This window comes from Cnephaeus nilssonii (assembly GCF_951640355.1).
Source record: "Cnephaeus nilssonii genome assembly, chromosome: 8".
NCBI classification, from domain to species: domain Eukaryota; kingdom Metazoa; phylum Chordata; class Mammalia; order Chiroptera; family Vespertilionidae; genus Cnephaeus; species Cnephaeus nilssonii.
Genome location: NC_137079.1, coordinates 27,873,297 through 27,890,140, shown reverse-complemented (window position 1 = coordinate 27,890,140; position 16,844 = coordinate 27,873,297). Strand labels below are relative to the sequence as shown.

General features: G+C 37.4%; 1 protein-coding gene across 10 annotated transcripts in view; it reads right to left on the bottom strand.

Moving 5' to 3' along the window:
* The window catches only part of PSD3 (pleckstrin and Sec7 domain containing 3), a 517,431-nt gene that overhangs the window by 188,081 nt on the left and 312,506 nt on the right, over positions 1–16,844 (bottom strand). For 9 of the 10 annotated variants that reach the window (XM_079778608.1, XM_079778598.1, XM_079778601.1 and 6 more), the window contains 2 exons: positions 14,485–14,543; positions 235–324 (listed from right to left, as the gene is read on the bottom strand). In XM_079778608.1, the coding sequence (XP_079634734.1) occupies positions 235–324; positions 14,485–14,543 (149 nt within the window). Of the gene's footprint in view, positions 1–234; positions 325–595; positions 4,016–5,468; positions 5,621–14,484; positions 14,544–16,844 lie in introns of those variants that run through there. The other variant, XM_079778607.1, reaches the window with a different exon arrangement.

Genomic DNA, 16,844 nt, shown 5'->3' with positions numbered 1-16,844 from the left:
TGGACTTTTAGGAGCTATTAATTGAAGGGTACTTTGCATCAAGGGCAAGACCCAGTGGAAACATCAACAGTAAAACCAAAAGCAAAAAAAAAAAAAAACCAACAACAAAAAACGCCACACAAAACAAACCAAAATACTTATGTGATTCTTAGCCTGTCTATTTTGGAGAGAAATAGATGCATAAGAAAAATATAAATGCAAGTATAGTTTAAAAACCAGTATCTCAATGCTTACTTTCAGTAGATCCTTGGAGAAATCACCATCCTCATTGACCCCTTGGAGGTTTGCAATGAACTCTTGGCAGGTCATCTTCTTTCCAATATTCTGGAATAGAGGCAAATAATACATCATAATGACATCTATGAAACCGAGATTCTTAAAATTGTGATTAAGCAATGCAAGATTGATTTGTTGTTTCAAAGCGTGAATACACACATATACCCCAATATACTAGTATGTGTATATATCCATCCATACACACAATACAAATTTATATGCTTAAGAAAAGCAGATGGTTTTTATGCTTTTAACAATGTCATTAAAATAGCAAAATTATGCCAAACCTTTATTTTAACCTAAGGAAAATATACATGCTACATTTATATAAGTAATATATAATGTTGATTTTAATGAAAAACATGGATAAAAATGACATCTCTGAGCTGAATTCTGATAGTTATTTGCCTTTTTATTTGTATTTCCTACATACTGTCAAGAACTATGAAGGATCTGAGATTTTAGTCTACTTTCAAGCTATCAAGTTAGCCTGTCACAATCTCATGAATCCTGGCAGAAAGATTAAGACTCCTGGGTAAGAGTCACACAAATTTATTACAAAGGGAGTAGCCAGAATATCAGCATATTCTTGCTCCAGAGCAACTTGAGCAGGGCCGCACACGCAGTGCGTTGAGATATAGAAAAGGATCCCTGAGCTTTGGGAACCCGAATCTTTGTAATGGGCAGTAAGTTTCTCCCTTTGCTCTGAAGCTATAAGCAAACCTATCCAGTGGCTCTGGAGTCACTCTATCTTCCCCAGCTGTTCACTATCGAAATAATCTTGAAAAACAGACCAGAACAAAGGCAACCAAAGCTTCTGTTCACAAAATAAAAAGCAAGACCCCCATGTAGAACTGTCTCCAAACACATTTCCAAGCTGACTTAAGGATACGTTGTTGTTTTTTAAAAATCACAATAAACAAAATGTAATTAGAAAATCTAAACTACAAAAAAGACACAGGTAGGCTGACAGAAAACTAATAAAAATGCTACGACAGAGAGCCACCTCCTATGCCAGCTCTAATCAGCTAGTAAAAGCTGCCAATTGTGGAGGATTTGGAGGTTCTATCTGGACACCAAGAGAAATCTATCTTGAGTGCAGGAGAGGGATGTAGAATACAAATGAGCAGCACAGGCATGGGCTCTCTGCCAAAATGTGGTCCAACTGAACCTGAATATACCAACATAATAGCATCCCTGCACATAACATGCATACAAATAAAATGCATGCTCCGCAAGGCAATTCTGTTCATAAAAGACTAAGAGTCAGGTAGAAGACCAGTCTTCAAGTTGGGGCAGCACATTCCTTACGTTAAAAGATTTTAAAAGGGATGCAAAGCCATGATGGTTTTAAAGGGAGTACTAGTATGTGTACAAAACCTTACCTTCAAAAGCACAGATCTGCCTGAGAACAGATATACCTCTGTCTTAAAAGCAATCACTTGCCACTTCCCCTTTCACAACTGCCCTTCTAATTTATAAAACAAAACAATTTGTCCATACCATGCTATCTAATTAATTACAGTGCAAGTGCTAAAACACTGTAGTTTAAAACCTTGCCTCTTCCATCAGCAAAAAGGGCAGCGTCAGGCTTCACATGAAAGATGGATGAATGTCTGAACAATGAGAACTGGCTTTGCCAATTAACTTATTTGGTAGACATTTCCCATAATTTGGTTAAATCTGCAGTTCTAAATTCTGATGAAAATTCATTCACAACACAGAAAGGAATTTTAATTGAAAACTACTGTTTCACAAATTATATTAAAAAAGACAATCTCAATTTTCCCCATCCTTATCAGGTGTTTCAGATCAAACAAGGTTCTTCATGGTAGATAGTCTAGGTCGCTTACATTTGCACATGAATTTCAGGATTGGCGTATCAATTTTTTGGGGGGAGAAAGGCCAGCTTGAATTTTGATAGTGAATGTGTTGAATCTTAAGATCATTTTGAAGAGTGTGCACTTAAGTGTTCCAATCCATGACCATGGGGTAATTTTTCACTTGTATCTTTAACAATGTTCTGTAGTTTACAATGTCAATGTCTTGACCTAATTTTGTTAAACTTATTCTTAAGAATCTTGGTATTGCTGATGCTACTGTAAATGAAATTAATTTCATTTTCATATTGTCCATTGCTAGTACAAATCTTGTATATTTAACTTTAATTCTACAGCTTTGATGAATTTGCTTTTTAGGTTCTAGTAGTGTTTATTTTATTTTTTTTCCTTTTGTAAATTTCTTGGATTTTCTATCTATAAAATCGGGTCTTCTGCAAACAGAGATCATTTTACTTATTCCTTTCTAATCTTGATACTTTTTCTTTTCCTGGTCTAATTACACTGGCTAAAATCTTCAATAATTATATCAAAGTGGCCAAGAGCAGACATTCTCATCTTGTTCCTAATCTGGAGAACAGTTTTCTGTTTTCACCATCAAGGATGTTAGTTTAGCTATGAGTTTTTCATACATGCTCATTTTCAGATTAAGAAAATGCCCTTTTATTCCTGGCTTATTATGTTTTCTTTTTAAATCATAACATGGTGTTGAATTTTGGCAAATCTTTATCTGTGTTTACTGAGATGGTCAGGTGGCTTTTCCCTTTTATTCCACTAACCCCGTGGCCGGCAAACTGCGGCTCGTGAGCCACGTGCGGCTCTTTGGCCCCTTGAGGGTGGCTCTTCCACAAAATACCACGGCCTGGGAGAGTCTATTTTGAAGAAGTGGCGTTAGAAGAAGTTTAAAAAATTTGGCTCTCAAAAGAAATTTCAATCGTTGTATTGTTGATATTTGGCTCTGTTGACTAATGAGTTTGCCAACCACTTCACTAACCTATAATAATAAAAGTGCAATATGCTAATTAGACTGGACGTCCTTCCAGACCACCTTCCAGATAAAGCTGCAGCAGCAGGGGCCGAGCCCCTTGCATGAATTTCATGTATCCGGGCCTCTAGTATGGTATATGAGTGGCCTGGTGCACGGATTTGTGCATATTGAAAGGCAAATAATTAAAAGAAATATTTTAATATTGCTATTTGCCCTTTCTCCCTCAGCGCCTGGGAGCCGAGCAGCGGCCCCACCCCCACTGGTCGCTGTCTGTGGGGCAATCGGCAGGGTGATCGGCCCCAGCTCACACCTGCCTTGGTCTAGTGCCACCTACTCACCAGCTCTACCATCCCGCCACGGTCCTGCTCTTGTTGGAGCCAATCAGGGCTGGCAGCGCCTTCACGGCCGCCTGCTGCCAGCACTGCGTCGCCAACACCCGCCATGTTCCACGCTGCCCCATGGTGGTCAGCGCACGTTATAGCAAGCAGTCGAACTCCCGGTCGAGAGAACAATTTGCATATTAGTCTTTTATTATAGAGGATTACATTAATTTTTATTTGTTGAACTATCTTCTATGCCTTAATCTCAAATGGTTAAAATGTATAATCGTTTATATATGTTGCTGTAGTAGGAAGGCATTTTTTTAAAAGGATTTTGTGTCTATATTCACAAGGGATGTTAGTTTTGTGACAGCTTTGTCTGGTTTTATCAAGATAATATTGTCCTCATAGAATGCTTTGGAGGGTGTTCCCTCCCACCTTTTTTCCTGAATATTTTGAGAAGCATTTATATTAAAACTTCTTTAAATGTTTGCGAGAATTCACAAATGAAGTCTTCTGGTCTTGTGGAGGCTTGGTATATTTTCAATTAAGACTTGTTTTGTGTCCTATCTTGGAGGATATTCCATTTGTACCTGGAAAGAATACATATTCTGCTGTCATTGGATGGGTGTGCTACAGATGTCTCTGTCAGATCTAGTTGCTTTATAGTGTTACTAGAGGCCCGGTGCACAAAATTCGTGCACTCGGGGTAGGCGGGGAGGTCCCTCAGCCCGGCCTGCACCCTCTCGAAGTCTGGGAGCTCTCAGGGGATGTCTGACTGCCAGCTTAGGCCCACTCCCCAGAATGGGCCAAAGCCAGCAGTCAGACATCCTTAGTGCTGCCACAGAGGCAGGAGAGGTTCCCCCCACCGCCGCTGTGCTCACCAGCCATGAGGCTGGCTTCTGGCTGAGTGGTGCTCCCCCTGTGGTCAGTGCGCGTCATAGTGACCAGTTGTTCTGCCGTTCGGTCGATTTGCATATTAGCCTTTTATTATATAGGATTCAAATCTTCTATTTCTTTGTTGATATTCTGGTAGTTATTCTAAGCATAATTGAAAATGGGGTATTGAAGTCTAAAACCATTATTGCTGAATTGTCTATTTCTCCCTTCAATTCACAAAAGCTCCAAAATGCCAATTCTAATGGACACTAGGCTCTGGTTTGCATAGTCACTGTATTGTGAGGCTATTGGTTTTCAAGATCACTGTGGAGCTAAAAAGGGAAAGGTAACAGAGCAAGTGAAAACAATACAAAGCTTGGAATTCTTAAGGAAATTAAGTTGTTTGGGTTGTTTTTTCCCCTTAAATAAACACTCTTTAGATTGTTGTAAGCCAGATAATTTTGATTTTTTGCCATATTTTTTACCAGAGTTTTCATTCTTTTTTGCAGGAGCAGCTTTTCAAAAGTAGTTACTTTGTCATTTGGAAACTCTTTTCCCTCACTGTGATCTTTAGATTCTAATGAAAGACTATTTTTTAATATTAATAGTTAATGTCCACATCAGAAATTCTTTTTATGTTTTAATCAAACTTACAAGAAAAAATTTAGATGACAACTAGGAAATTAGCTTTTTCAAAATTCTTTTAGAAGAATTAGCAATATGTTTAAACACCACTGAGTCAAATATGCTTTTTTAGGGCACTATGAATGTCTATGGTAAGGTGTAACTAAAACTTTCATCATTTAATTATGAAGAACTGATATTTTTTTAACATTTAAAAAATGGTAAAATCCCCTTATTTTGGCTTATAAAATCATACTTTGTACTGTTACCCCAATAAATTCAATTTAAAAAACTGAAAGTATATATAATGAAATGAGAAAATTAGCACCTTGTTTTCAAAATGTGTGCCTCATTATTGTCCTTATCTAACTGGATTGACTATAATAACTTCCATCTGTTTTCACCCTGACATTAAAGACATTTAATTTAAAAAATAAAAATAATAAATTCAGATTTATTTTACTTGAAATTTATTTGGCATTGCCTTTTGTATACTTTCATAGTCACCACACCATTATCTACATTAGCATAAATTTAACTCACTTGAACTTTGAAACAGCAATAGCAATTGGGTTGGGATGGGGTGGTGGTGGTGGATGGATGGATATGTAAATCCAGTCCAACAAACAACAGTCCTCATGGTAACGAAGCATCAGTGCAATCACCCAATGCATGTGTCCCAACTTGTCTGACCACTGCAGGGAATAAAGATCACCAAAATGCATGACTTCCTATGGGTCAAAGATGCCAAACTCTTCTGGAATACTTTACTAATTGAGGCTATTTACATCTGCCATTTATTACCCTCCTCTGACTCAGTGGTAATTTTTCTAGGCAAGGTTCAGAAGCAAAAGAGCAAAGAGTCAGATTAGTCCATCTTGTGTCTTACTGACATATATGTTTCATTGCTCCCTAGGTTTGATACCATTTTTATCAGAGAGTAAAAGTAAGATGAAGTGAAGTCTTTGTCATTAAGAAACACTCCTTTCGATAGCTGGATTTTTTTCTGCTGGCTAAACCAAATTGTATCAGTTATTATGGAATGCTATTATTCAAACAAACACTGTCCAGTGAACAAAACTAACCCTCATCACTGACTTTGTATTTCAGTGATTCATAGGTATCACAGAGAAGCTCACAGAGTCATGGTTCTATTCATTCTCTTCCTAAACAGATTCATAACTTTGGCAAAAAGTAGGCCTGTTCTGAAATAAATGCTGGCCAGCTGCCTGCCCAGGCAGTGCTTTCATAGTACTTTCTTATATTCTGAATTCCTTCCTATTAAAAGAATAAAGCATGGAGATTTGAAAAGGCCTTATGCATTGAGAGGCACAGTATTCATCCCTTCAAATCAATGCAACCTTTCTAATCAAATCTCAGATGCTTAATGAAAATGAATCTCTGGATCATTACCTTTCAAATCAGGAGGCATTTTAAATTAAACCTAAAAAGATAACATAGAAAATAGAAAATCCACAAGAAGAATTTTATTTGAAAACCTAAAATACTAGGTAGGCCCAAGTCTTGAATATTTAGCCAAGTAAGGTATCATCTTTAATGAGAGAAAATATTAACTAAAACGTAAAAAATCCCTAGACTGGGAGTTCACATCCCCAGACAAATTTAACCTTTTGCACTCGGATGTCGAGATTAAAATTACTCTTTGAATGTATCAATAATTTGAAATATAAAAAAATCCAAATAAATAAGTTTGTATGAAAAGAAACTCCAGCTTTTTATTCTACTGTCGCGCTTTGTAAAATCTGGGGTATTTAAAAAATTAAATCCCGAGTAGAATAAAGGAATCGAGAAAAAAGCAATCGAGTGCAAAGGGTTAAGACTATTCTCCAAAATAATTATATGTCATTATCAAACATATTTTCAATACAAAAGAAAGAGTTGTTTTCTCCATTTGTTTTCTTTTAAAGAGACATTGTCTTTTAGAAAGAAAGTCTTTGATGAATTTATCATTTCTGAAAAACTTAACTCAAGATGTTTTTTAGCATGTTCCAATTTAGGATGTTAAGTAAAAGAATCATCCTCAACCATACCCTACCATGTTTGAGGGAGAATAGAAGGTTTCATGGACTAAGGACAAGAGTCTGAAAGAGACAAATTATATAGATTTCTATATCACCAGATAGGAAATCTTTTAGGTTTTATAGGCCATAAGGTTCCTGTTACAGCTACTCAACACTGTCATTTTAGTATGAAGATGTAAACAAACTGGTGTGACTGTGTTCCAATACAACTTTACTTGCTTGATTTTGCCTGTGGGTCCTACTTTACCAACCCCTGGTCTAAAAGAAAAAACTAGAAGGAAGGGCATTGTTAACTGAGGACAATATCATGAGCAAGTATGCAAGTGGACTAGGCATCCTGATGTATTCTGTGCCTTAATTTCAAATTTCTCCTTTGCAAGTTAAGGCATTGTTTCCCCACCCCAGCAGATAATCAGCTCCCAACTTCAGTGGTAACAGTAAGAGCAAAGGGGGAACGTTAAGAAGGAGAGTTTCATTCTTAACAGTGACCCAGAAAGCATACCAGCTACTATCCAAAACTCAGCAAGTGTGACCAACTCTTTGCGTTGAGCATGCCTTCCCTGACAACTGGGGGAATGGAACATCCCACAGGCTCCAGCCAAGACCTAATCTAAACCCAGTCCTATTGGAGAGCTGCCAGTAGGCCAGCTGTCAAGTACCCGCTGGGAAAGCAAGCATCTGACCTAGAGGTTAAAGGATTAGGCAAAATAATCCCAAATTTCCCATTTTTAATAGTATAAAATCCAGAAGCTTTATGGAAAAGATGCCTTCCGAGACACTAAAAGCTCTCATGATCCATTGGTAAAATCTGGCTTCCTCAATCTCGGGATATTAAAATCACAGCAGGCGTACTCTCCCACATGGCAATTCCACCTCCTCCAACATGTTACACTAAATGGTAAAAAAGCATACTACTGATTTGGTAATTACTTATATTCTGAAGCTCTGCTAAAGCTCCTCTTTTTCCTTTGTTTTGCAGGCTTCGCTAGCAAACAAGTTTAATTGTGTTATGCTGCCCTCAGGTGTCCATTGTTTTATATGCACAATTAGCAGGTAAAGCAGGATCCTTTGTAAATTTCCAAACTGGGAAGCTACAGCTGTGATATTCAAAGTGCCCTTTCATAACCCCCAATCAGAACTAATGTAGTGTTAAAAGTACAACTTTTAGGAATATCTGAAATATTCCTGTGTTTTTCCCCCCTACCACTTGTGTAATACATTGCTATTGAAAAGGAAATCAGCAGTGGTATCAAGAAAAATATGGCAGCCCTGGCTGGTGTGTCTCAGTTGATTGAGCATCGTCCCTTTCACCAAAAGGTAACCAGTTTGATTCCCAGTCACGGCACACACTCAGGTTGAGGGTTCGATCCCTGGTTGAAGTACAGGAAGCAACCCATGGATGTTTCTCTCTCTCCCCGCCCTTTCCCCTCTCTCACTGAAATCAATTAAAACACTTAAAAAATAATACACCAACTGAAAATAATATTGTGATAGTCAAAATATGGTTCAGGTATCCAAGAGGTTGAACTTATTTCTACAATAATACTAAAAATGGTGTGGTTTTTTTTCAATTCTCTCTCACACAAGTTATAGTGAAGTTTTCTAGAAAAACTTTAGTTGCAACGGACTAAATGCAAAAACAGAAAATCTGTCTTCCAGTAAGACAAATTTAAAAGAGATTTGCAAAACATTTTAAAGGGTGTTTTCTTCACTAAATTTTTTGTTCTTATAGTTATTGTTCACAAAAAGTATGTTATTCATTTAATAGGTTTATTAATACAATCCTATATAATAAAAGGATAATATGCAAATTGATCCTAACAGCCAAACGACTGGGAACGACCGGTTGCTATGACATGCACTGACCACCAGGGGGCAGACACTCAACGTAGGAGCTGCTCCCTGGTAGTCAATGCGCTCCCACTGGGGGAGTTTGGCTTAGCCACAAGCCAGGCTGATGGCTGTGAGTGCAGTGACGGTGGCAGGAGCCTCCCCGCCTCCTCAGCAGCACTAAGGATGTCCTCCCGCTTCCTCGGCAGTGCTAAGGATGTCCGACTGCAGCTTAGGCCCGATCCCTGGGAAGAGGGCCTAAGCTGGCAGGTGGACATCCCCCGAGGGCTCCCGGGCTGCCAGAGGAATGTCTGACTGCCAGCTTAGGCCCAATCCCCCGGGGAGCAGACCTAAGCCGGCAGGTGGACATCCCCCGCGGGGTCCCAGACTGTGAGAGGGCACAGGCTGGGTTAAAGGACCCCCCTCCCCCCGAGTGCATGAATTTTCGTGCACCAGGCCTCTAGTTTTAAAATAATTTAATAAAAATGTTAAAATCTTATCCATTTTAGTTTCCAAAATGATAAATATTTTTTAAATGTTAAAAATACTTGAAAAGCTCTTTGGAATCCTCACAAAATGTTCAGAGTACAAAGGAATGCTGACACTATAGAGCTGGAGAAGCATGGTAGTAGCAGATTCTATTGCGACTTCATAGAAAGTATTTCCTGTAAAACTTGAAGATAAAGGAAAAGACACTGACCTCATTACAAAGACTGACTAAACTCTACTTTTAACTTGGTTGTCACAGAAGGACAAGCATTAAATTAAGTAATGGGATTGGAGGCCAAAAGTTTCAATCCCCTTCTTCATCCTCACTTCTCCCTCCCTCCCCAAAACATTTGAAGAAAAGAAGGGAGAGCAAAACTGACTTAATAGAGTTTCACCTGCTTTCTTTATCTCTTTCTACTAATGAGCTGTGCACATGTGAAAAACTTGTAATGGCCAGAAGGAGAAGGGATGCAGCGACTGAATAATGTATCAATGCGATACTGTGAGGGCCTAATGAACACCACTGACTCACTGATAAAAGCTATTAGTGTTGCAGTTTCCATTATGCATGAACCTATTTTTTAAAAAAGCAGAACTACTGGGAAAAAATAAAGAACAGATGAAGAAAGAAAAACAGAGCTACAGGGAGAAGAGAGAAAATGGAGAAAGGGAAGAATGAAGGAAGAGAAGAGAGAGAGAGGGAAGAGGAAAAGGGAGGTACATAGAGAGGGAGAAATGGAGGAAGAGAAAAAGGCATTCATTTGGAGTCATAGAAGCCAAGAAAACCCAGCCATATACGATGAAGTCTGACATGCTTAATAAGGATTCCCATAAAAATCTAGGGAGTTGCCAATTTGATAGTGAATTGTATTCTAAAGGTCATTTTTAAATTGAAAAATTTGAAACTATAACATTTTTCTATAGAAACATTTTCACACCTGATGGTTAGAGTAAAACTGAACTCCATGTCTCACTAGAAACCCTTAGCAACTCTGAGATCTAGGCCTGATGCTTCAGTGAACTTTTAGTATCACCAAGAAGCTAGCTAGCTGCAGGGATGGGAGCCTGGAGGAAGCCACTCTGGCCAGGGAGTTCCCAACCAGGTGAAAGGAAAGACTGAGCACCACTGACGTGGAAAGGAGGCAGCACTGGCTCAATGACAATTAAGACCAAGGCTGGAATCTACAACAGGATAAAGCCCAGATAGAAAAGAAATGGCAACCGGGGGCGGGGCGAGGGGGGGGCAACACATATGTAATACCTTCAATAATAAAGAATTTAAAAAAGAAAGAAAGAAAGGAAAGGAAGCCCAGGGATGGGATGGCCTTACCCGCAGAGGGTGTGGAGGGATCCACAGAGAGACAGCTCTGCAGGAGGAAGGGAGGCAGCTGCCAGTTACAATAATGACAATCACAGACACAGATTTCCTGAGGCTACTGACCACCTATCAACCTCATGCAGGTTTGTGGGACTTTTGAGGGTAGAACTATAAAGTAGCACAATATGAAAAGTAAAAGAATTAAAATTATTTAATACCAATTCTTCCAATACTCATTTTCTACTTCTGATAATAAGCTAAATATTTTACCCATTACTTAATATTCTAGGTTCCTAGAGAGACAACCTAAGAATTAAAAACTCACAATTATCAATGCAGTTTACAGGTTGAAAATAATCAATTCCTATGACCTATCTGAAACTGAACTACACATATCTTTTAACATTGTTCTGATACAAAACCTACACTTTATTCCTTGACTTTTTTATCCCCTACCAGTATCGTGTACTAGCCTTGGGTTTACTCCTTATCCAACCTATAACCCAAGACACACAAAGAGCCAGTAATGTCCAGCCTCCTACATTAAACTCAGACCCCTGAGGATGCTATTCAGCGCTCTCTAAGCATCCCCAAGGCAAAGTATCGGCAGGATGCCTGGCCTAAGGCAGAGAGAGCCACCACTCCAGAAAAACAACACTCCCACCCCTTTACATCCACGGCACAGGGTGGGCTGGCTTCTGCCAATACGGAAAAGCAGAGACTCTGGTTAAAAGAGCTACTAAACATCCCAGGTCACAGTGTTAACGGGTAGATTTTGTCACGAATCTTGACTACTGCCTCTGACCATGGCCTGACCTTGGGCAGCCACTGTCTTGTGGACATCTTTTAACTTTTAGTTGTGAAATTGGCTAACGGACTATGCACCTCTCTATCCCACTCTTCATTGCAACTCAGTTCTGTGTCTAAAACTTCCTGCCACCTCAGAGGCCATCCCCGGTGAGAAATGCCTGCCTATTGTCCTGCCTCTGCCACCTGTCTTCAGCCTCAGCAATAATCCTGCCAGGAGGGCTGGATCGAGGTACAGGAGAGCCAGTTGTTGTCAACAGAGTGAATGCATTTGAAGATTTATCCAGAAAAAGGAATGGTTTGAATTTATTCCAACATGACAGGTTGTTTTATTCCTATCATTTCTAATCAAATACAGGCTTAAATGAAAAAATGAAGTTCAACTCTTTCCTTATTGACAGTTCAAACAAAATTCAATACAATTTGGTTCCATTATAGCAAGAGAAAAAATAAACTCCAGAGTTTGTTTTAATAGAGAAGTACCTATATGTGCAAGTTTAATTTATATATATATATTTCACAGATGACGAGGCATTTTAAAAGTAAGAGATTACTTGGCAAATTAGGCACATGGTCACAATTATAAAATATTTAAGAAAATAAACTACGTGCAGACAGTAAAAGCAAATCAATACTATTGCTAACATAATGATAAATCATTCATATTTTTCAAAAATAGGTACTAAAGGGAATTACCATTCTTAGTTCCAATGAAATAATTATAACATCTGAGTGAATTTCTCCCCCAAATATTGTATATTCTTCAGATTGGGGGGTTTTCTACCCGATGTAGAGAGGTTTAACTATAACTCAATGTATAATTAAAATATCCCTCCAGTGCGCTTTCAGCACGGCACCTCAGTTACCTGCTACCATTTCCTCGGTGAAACCTGACGAATGGAGGTAAGCCTAGCCAACACTACCCCAGGGGAGATCTGACTTCCATGTCCCATTTATTTCTGCTCCTAACTCAAATGGCACGAACTTGGAATGGAACAGACACACTCTAAGTGTTTGTTGAATGAGAGAATAAATTAGAAAAAGAAAGGTAGAAAGGCATTCAACATGTAATGCTGTTAGATTTATTATATGAATATACATTCTATCATTTTATTAGTAAGAAAGTTAGCAGGAAGAACAAAAGACCCATACCAATGCATTTCCAATGCATCATTCCTTTGAGTGAATGAAACCCTCATGAAAGATTCACAAAGAACAGCCAAAAGACGTTCATCTCCCATGTTATGCCTCCCCCCCTGAAAGCATGAAGACAAGCTTGGCTCAGCACTTCCGAGAGAGGTCATGCTGTTGTATTCCTATAATGACACGATGTAAGGAAGAAAAGCAAAATGGTTTATTAGTTCATTCCCCAAGAGAATATTCTGGCATCGGAGTAAGAAACAAGAGATGAGGGCCTAGGCAGTGCAGAGTAAGGAGAAGGTGGATAGGGACAGAAGTTAGAAATAATTCACTTTATATTTTAAATGATTCACTTTTATAGGGTCATGCTAATAAGTCAGACTGACACTATAACAATCAATCAGGCAACCATGATGCAAGAGAAGCTACATCCAGAATTATGGGTAAAAACTTACCACCTAGAAGGCAAATTTATTTTTTAAAGGAATCCAGAGGAGGAAGAGAAGAGAAACACATTATCATATAGTTAGTTCTTATGATTACTACTATACATTCAACAGACTTGTAACAATAGGTATTGTAAATAAGGATTAAAGACTCTAATAAACAAAACCTAGATAATAGACAATCTTAAGCATATAGAACACATTTATGAAAAAAAAACTAAGAATAATCACCAAAAACATGATTTTGAAGATTCTATAGTGAGGTTTACTTGTATTTATAATTTTCTCCCTCTTATATGTAATTCTGCCACTTCAGCCAATTGTTAATTATGCATGATTGGCATAACTCGAGATAATATTAAAATGTCCATTTAAGTAAACTGTCTCTTATGTCGTAGTTGCCAAAAAGAAGTGTGATGCTTCACTTAATCTCCTTTCAATTACTCACAAGTGGTCTGAAGACAAAACCAGAGCAAATGGAGATCTGTGGTTCTGAACCTGGGGTGCCATGGCTTGTTTGGACATCAAGCATCTAAGTTATCTGAGTAAATAATAAACCTCACACCTTTATTTACTTCTACTTCAAATTATTGCAATTCATAAGATACATGTTTATTTGAAAGTATTATCAAAGTAATCCGCTTTTAATAGAAATAAATCCTCCCCAAATCTAGCAACTTCCATGGAAGTTCTATTAGATCCTCAACCTTTAAGTAAAAGGTTATTGAATTCTTTTTTTTCTCCATTATAGTTTTTCTCCATCAACAGACACTAAATACACAATACTGATATATAGATGAGATCTCAAAATACCCGAGATGAAAAAGCTTCCCCATTCTGGGATCAGTGTTATATGGGGACAACCTTCTCAAAACTGTCTCCTTTGGCTGAAAGAAAGATTGAGAAATTGAGTGGGAGAAAAGGGAAGGGAAAGGGTTGCAATTGTTATACGGTGGGCAGAGGAGAAAGCACAGAACACTTGCTTCTCTGGCAACAGAAAAACAAGGTCAGCACAGTCCACTGATTGATCATTCCTTATAACTAGTTGGATGAATATTAGATTCGGATACTTAGTTCAAGGTTCGAATTGTTGGAATCCCAGCACTTTCATATTACGCTCTATTACCCAAGAATGTCCCCTGAAAGTTATCTGCACTTTTAGTCAACTCTGACACCAGCTACATATATCCACAAGTCACTAAGCTATTCTAAATTCACCTCTTGGAAACTACAAAAGGAATTCCTAGTGAAGTACTCTGAGATTGTGAGGATAGTGTTAAAATTATGATTCTATCACTTTATCTCTTTACTTTTCTATGCTAGCATGTGAAATAGTTATTCCTTTTTCCAAAGATTTATGTTTACTTACCTGCCATAATGAGAATGGGAGAAAGGAAGGCAGAGAATAAGCATGTATGAACATAAAACCAAAGATAAGCCTGGGGCATTTTGGATTTCTGTAAGACAGTTCACAACCATACACTTACATGGCCATGGAGATCTGTGTTAAGAAGCATCATTGCACAGGTGAGACAATGGACGCCGTCTAAGGAAAGAGAAAAGGACAGAAAGCGTTAATTCACTATTTCCTAGACTCCTATTGTCATTAACATAGCATATATTAAGAACACAATATATATGAAAGCACCATACTGTAACTAGGCAAAAGTAATCACATTTGTTTGGGAGACAGAAATCAGATAAGAATAAATCATTAAAAAGACCTCAGTGCACAACGTTGGACTCTACTGGATAAAGTGAATTATCCCTTTGTCCTCTCAGGAGGACAATTTGATAGTACATATCTTTAAGCTTTGAAACAATGTCCTTTGACACAGCAAACTTACTTCTAGGCTTTACACTAAGGAAATAAAAATTTATACAACATACAAGGATATTCAAAGAAACACTGATTATAATAGGGAGCAAGTAAATATGACCCTCCAAAAACCTAATTGTTATGTTTAAGTAATTTAAAATGTTGTCCAAGTATACATGTTGAAGTGGAAAGATATTTCACAATAAATTAATATATGAAAAACACATTATATATAGTATAATTCCATTTAAATATAAATACATCTAAAATAATATATAAGGTGATATTTAAAAGAGATTATCATCTCTAGAAAATGAGATGGTAATTTTTTTATTTATATCTTCTCAATTTTAATAACAGATATGAAAATGAATATAAATAGTTTAGTACTGTTCTTTTTTTAAAAAAACTTTCTGGGAGGAAAGTGAATTAGGAAAGAAACAAAAGTTAAAGAAAGCCACGATTTGAATCTTCCTCAGTTTACTGTTTGGGTATTACTCCTCTGGCTAACAATATATAATTAGAAATAGCTATCTTCTTTCTTGCCATTCTTTAAAGAAAACATGTAGTTTGAATGGTCCAAGATACTATGAATCCGACAAAAGCAAAATACTAAAATAATCTGTGAAAATTTTAAATTTAAATATTCAGGGGGAAAAGTTGCCCAAGCCGGAAGAATTTCACACTTATATAGAAGCATTACTTTTCTTACTTTATATTAAAAAAGGAAAAAGCACTGAGTTAAGCTTCTCATTTCCAAGTCTTCTTCTTCTCTCTTTGCAATTCTCAACCCAAGTATAGTAAGACAGCGTATTTTTCCAAAGAATGCCTTTAAGTCTAGTAGGATATTTGTGTTATTAAAGTTTCTAGGTCGATGCTACTAAGTACCTAAAAGTATAGTTATCCCAGTCTCAGTTTATTATCACAAATTCTAAATACATTTAAAACAAATTCCTGAAAGTATCTGTTAAACCTCAGTTGATAAATATCCTATCAACAGGCAAGTGAATGCACAAATCCATCTTCCTATTACATTCCAGAATGTCATGTTAACATCTTAGGATTTGTAGAAGGTTCTAATAAAAACAACCCTTTCCTCTTCTGTATCTGGCATTCTCTACTCAATGCTGACAGTGATAGAGACAGTGAATAAATTACCTAAATATAGTCAAAGAACGGAATGAAGAAAGATGTTTCCATTTCAGAGATAGGGATGTGACTTGATTTTTTTCAAAATATGTTTTTATTGATTTGAGAGAAAGAGGAAGGGAGAGGAAGAGAGAGAAAACATGCAACGTGGACATGTGCCCTGAACAGGAATCAAACTGGTGACCTTTTGGTACACAGGACAACACTCAAACCAACTGAGCCACACCTGCCAGGTTAACAAAAGCCAGGATTTGCATCTTCCACAGCATCTTTACTATTTGGGTATTAGTTCTCTGGCTAACAATAGATAGACAGAAATAGTTATTTTCTTTCTTGCCATTCTTTAAACAAAACATTTAGGTTGAATGGTCCAAGATACTATGAATCAGACAAAATCAGGAATGTGACTTTAATAATCAGATAGTTGTTTATTATATTCTGAAGGATTGGGGGTGGGGCAAACAATTACTTTATTCAATATCAAATACACTTATCTTTAGTTAATTGGTAATACTGAAGCTGGGAGATAATTACCATTTCTACTGCATCTACTCTCAGTCATTTATTCCAGAATATGTAACCCTATGGCGGATTCTCCAATGGCAAATAAATGCACTTGAGTTCAAGCCCTGAAAACTTTGCTAAATTGTAGGAATTGAAATGGAGAAAGACCACTCTTCATAAGGTACATCAACAGCTAAAGTTGCTTTTTAAAAATAACACAATAAACATAAGCTAAAGTCAGTGGTCAGTGTTGTTTTGATTACTATCAAACAAAAGCACCAGAGACACACTATAAACTCCAGTGAGATCTGTAAATATTTCCAAAACTAAGTACACATGCACCTCATCAAGGAATTAGAGATCAGAAGCTGAGGA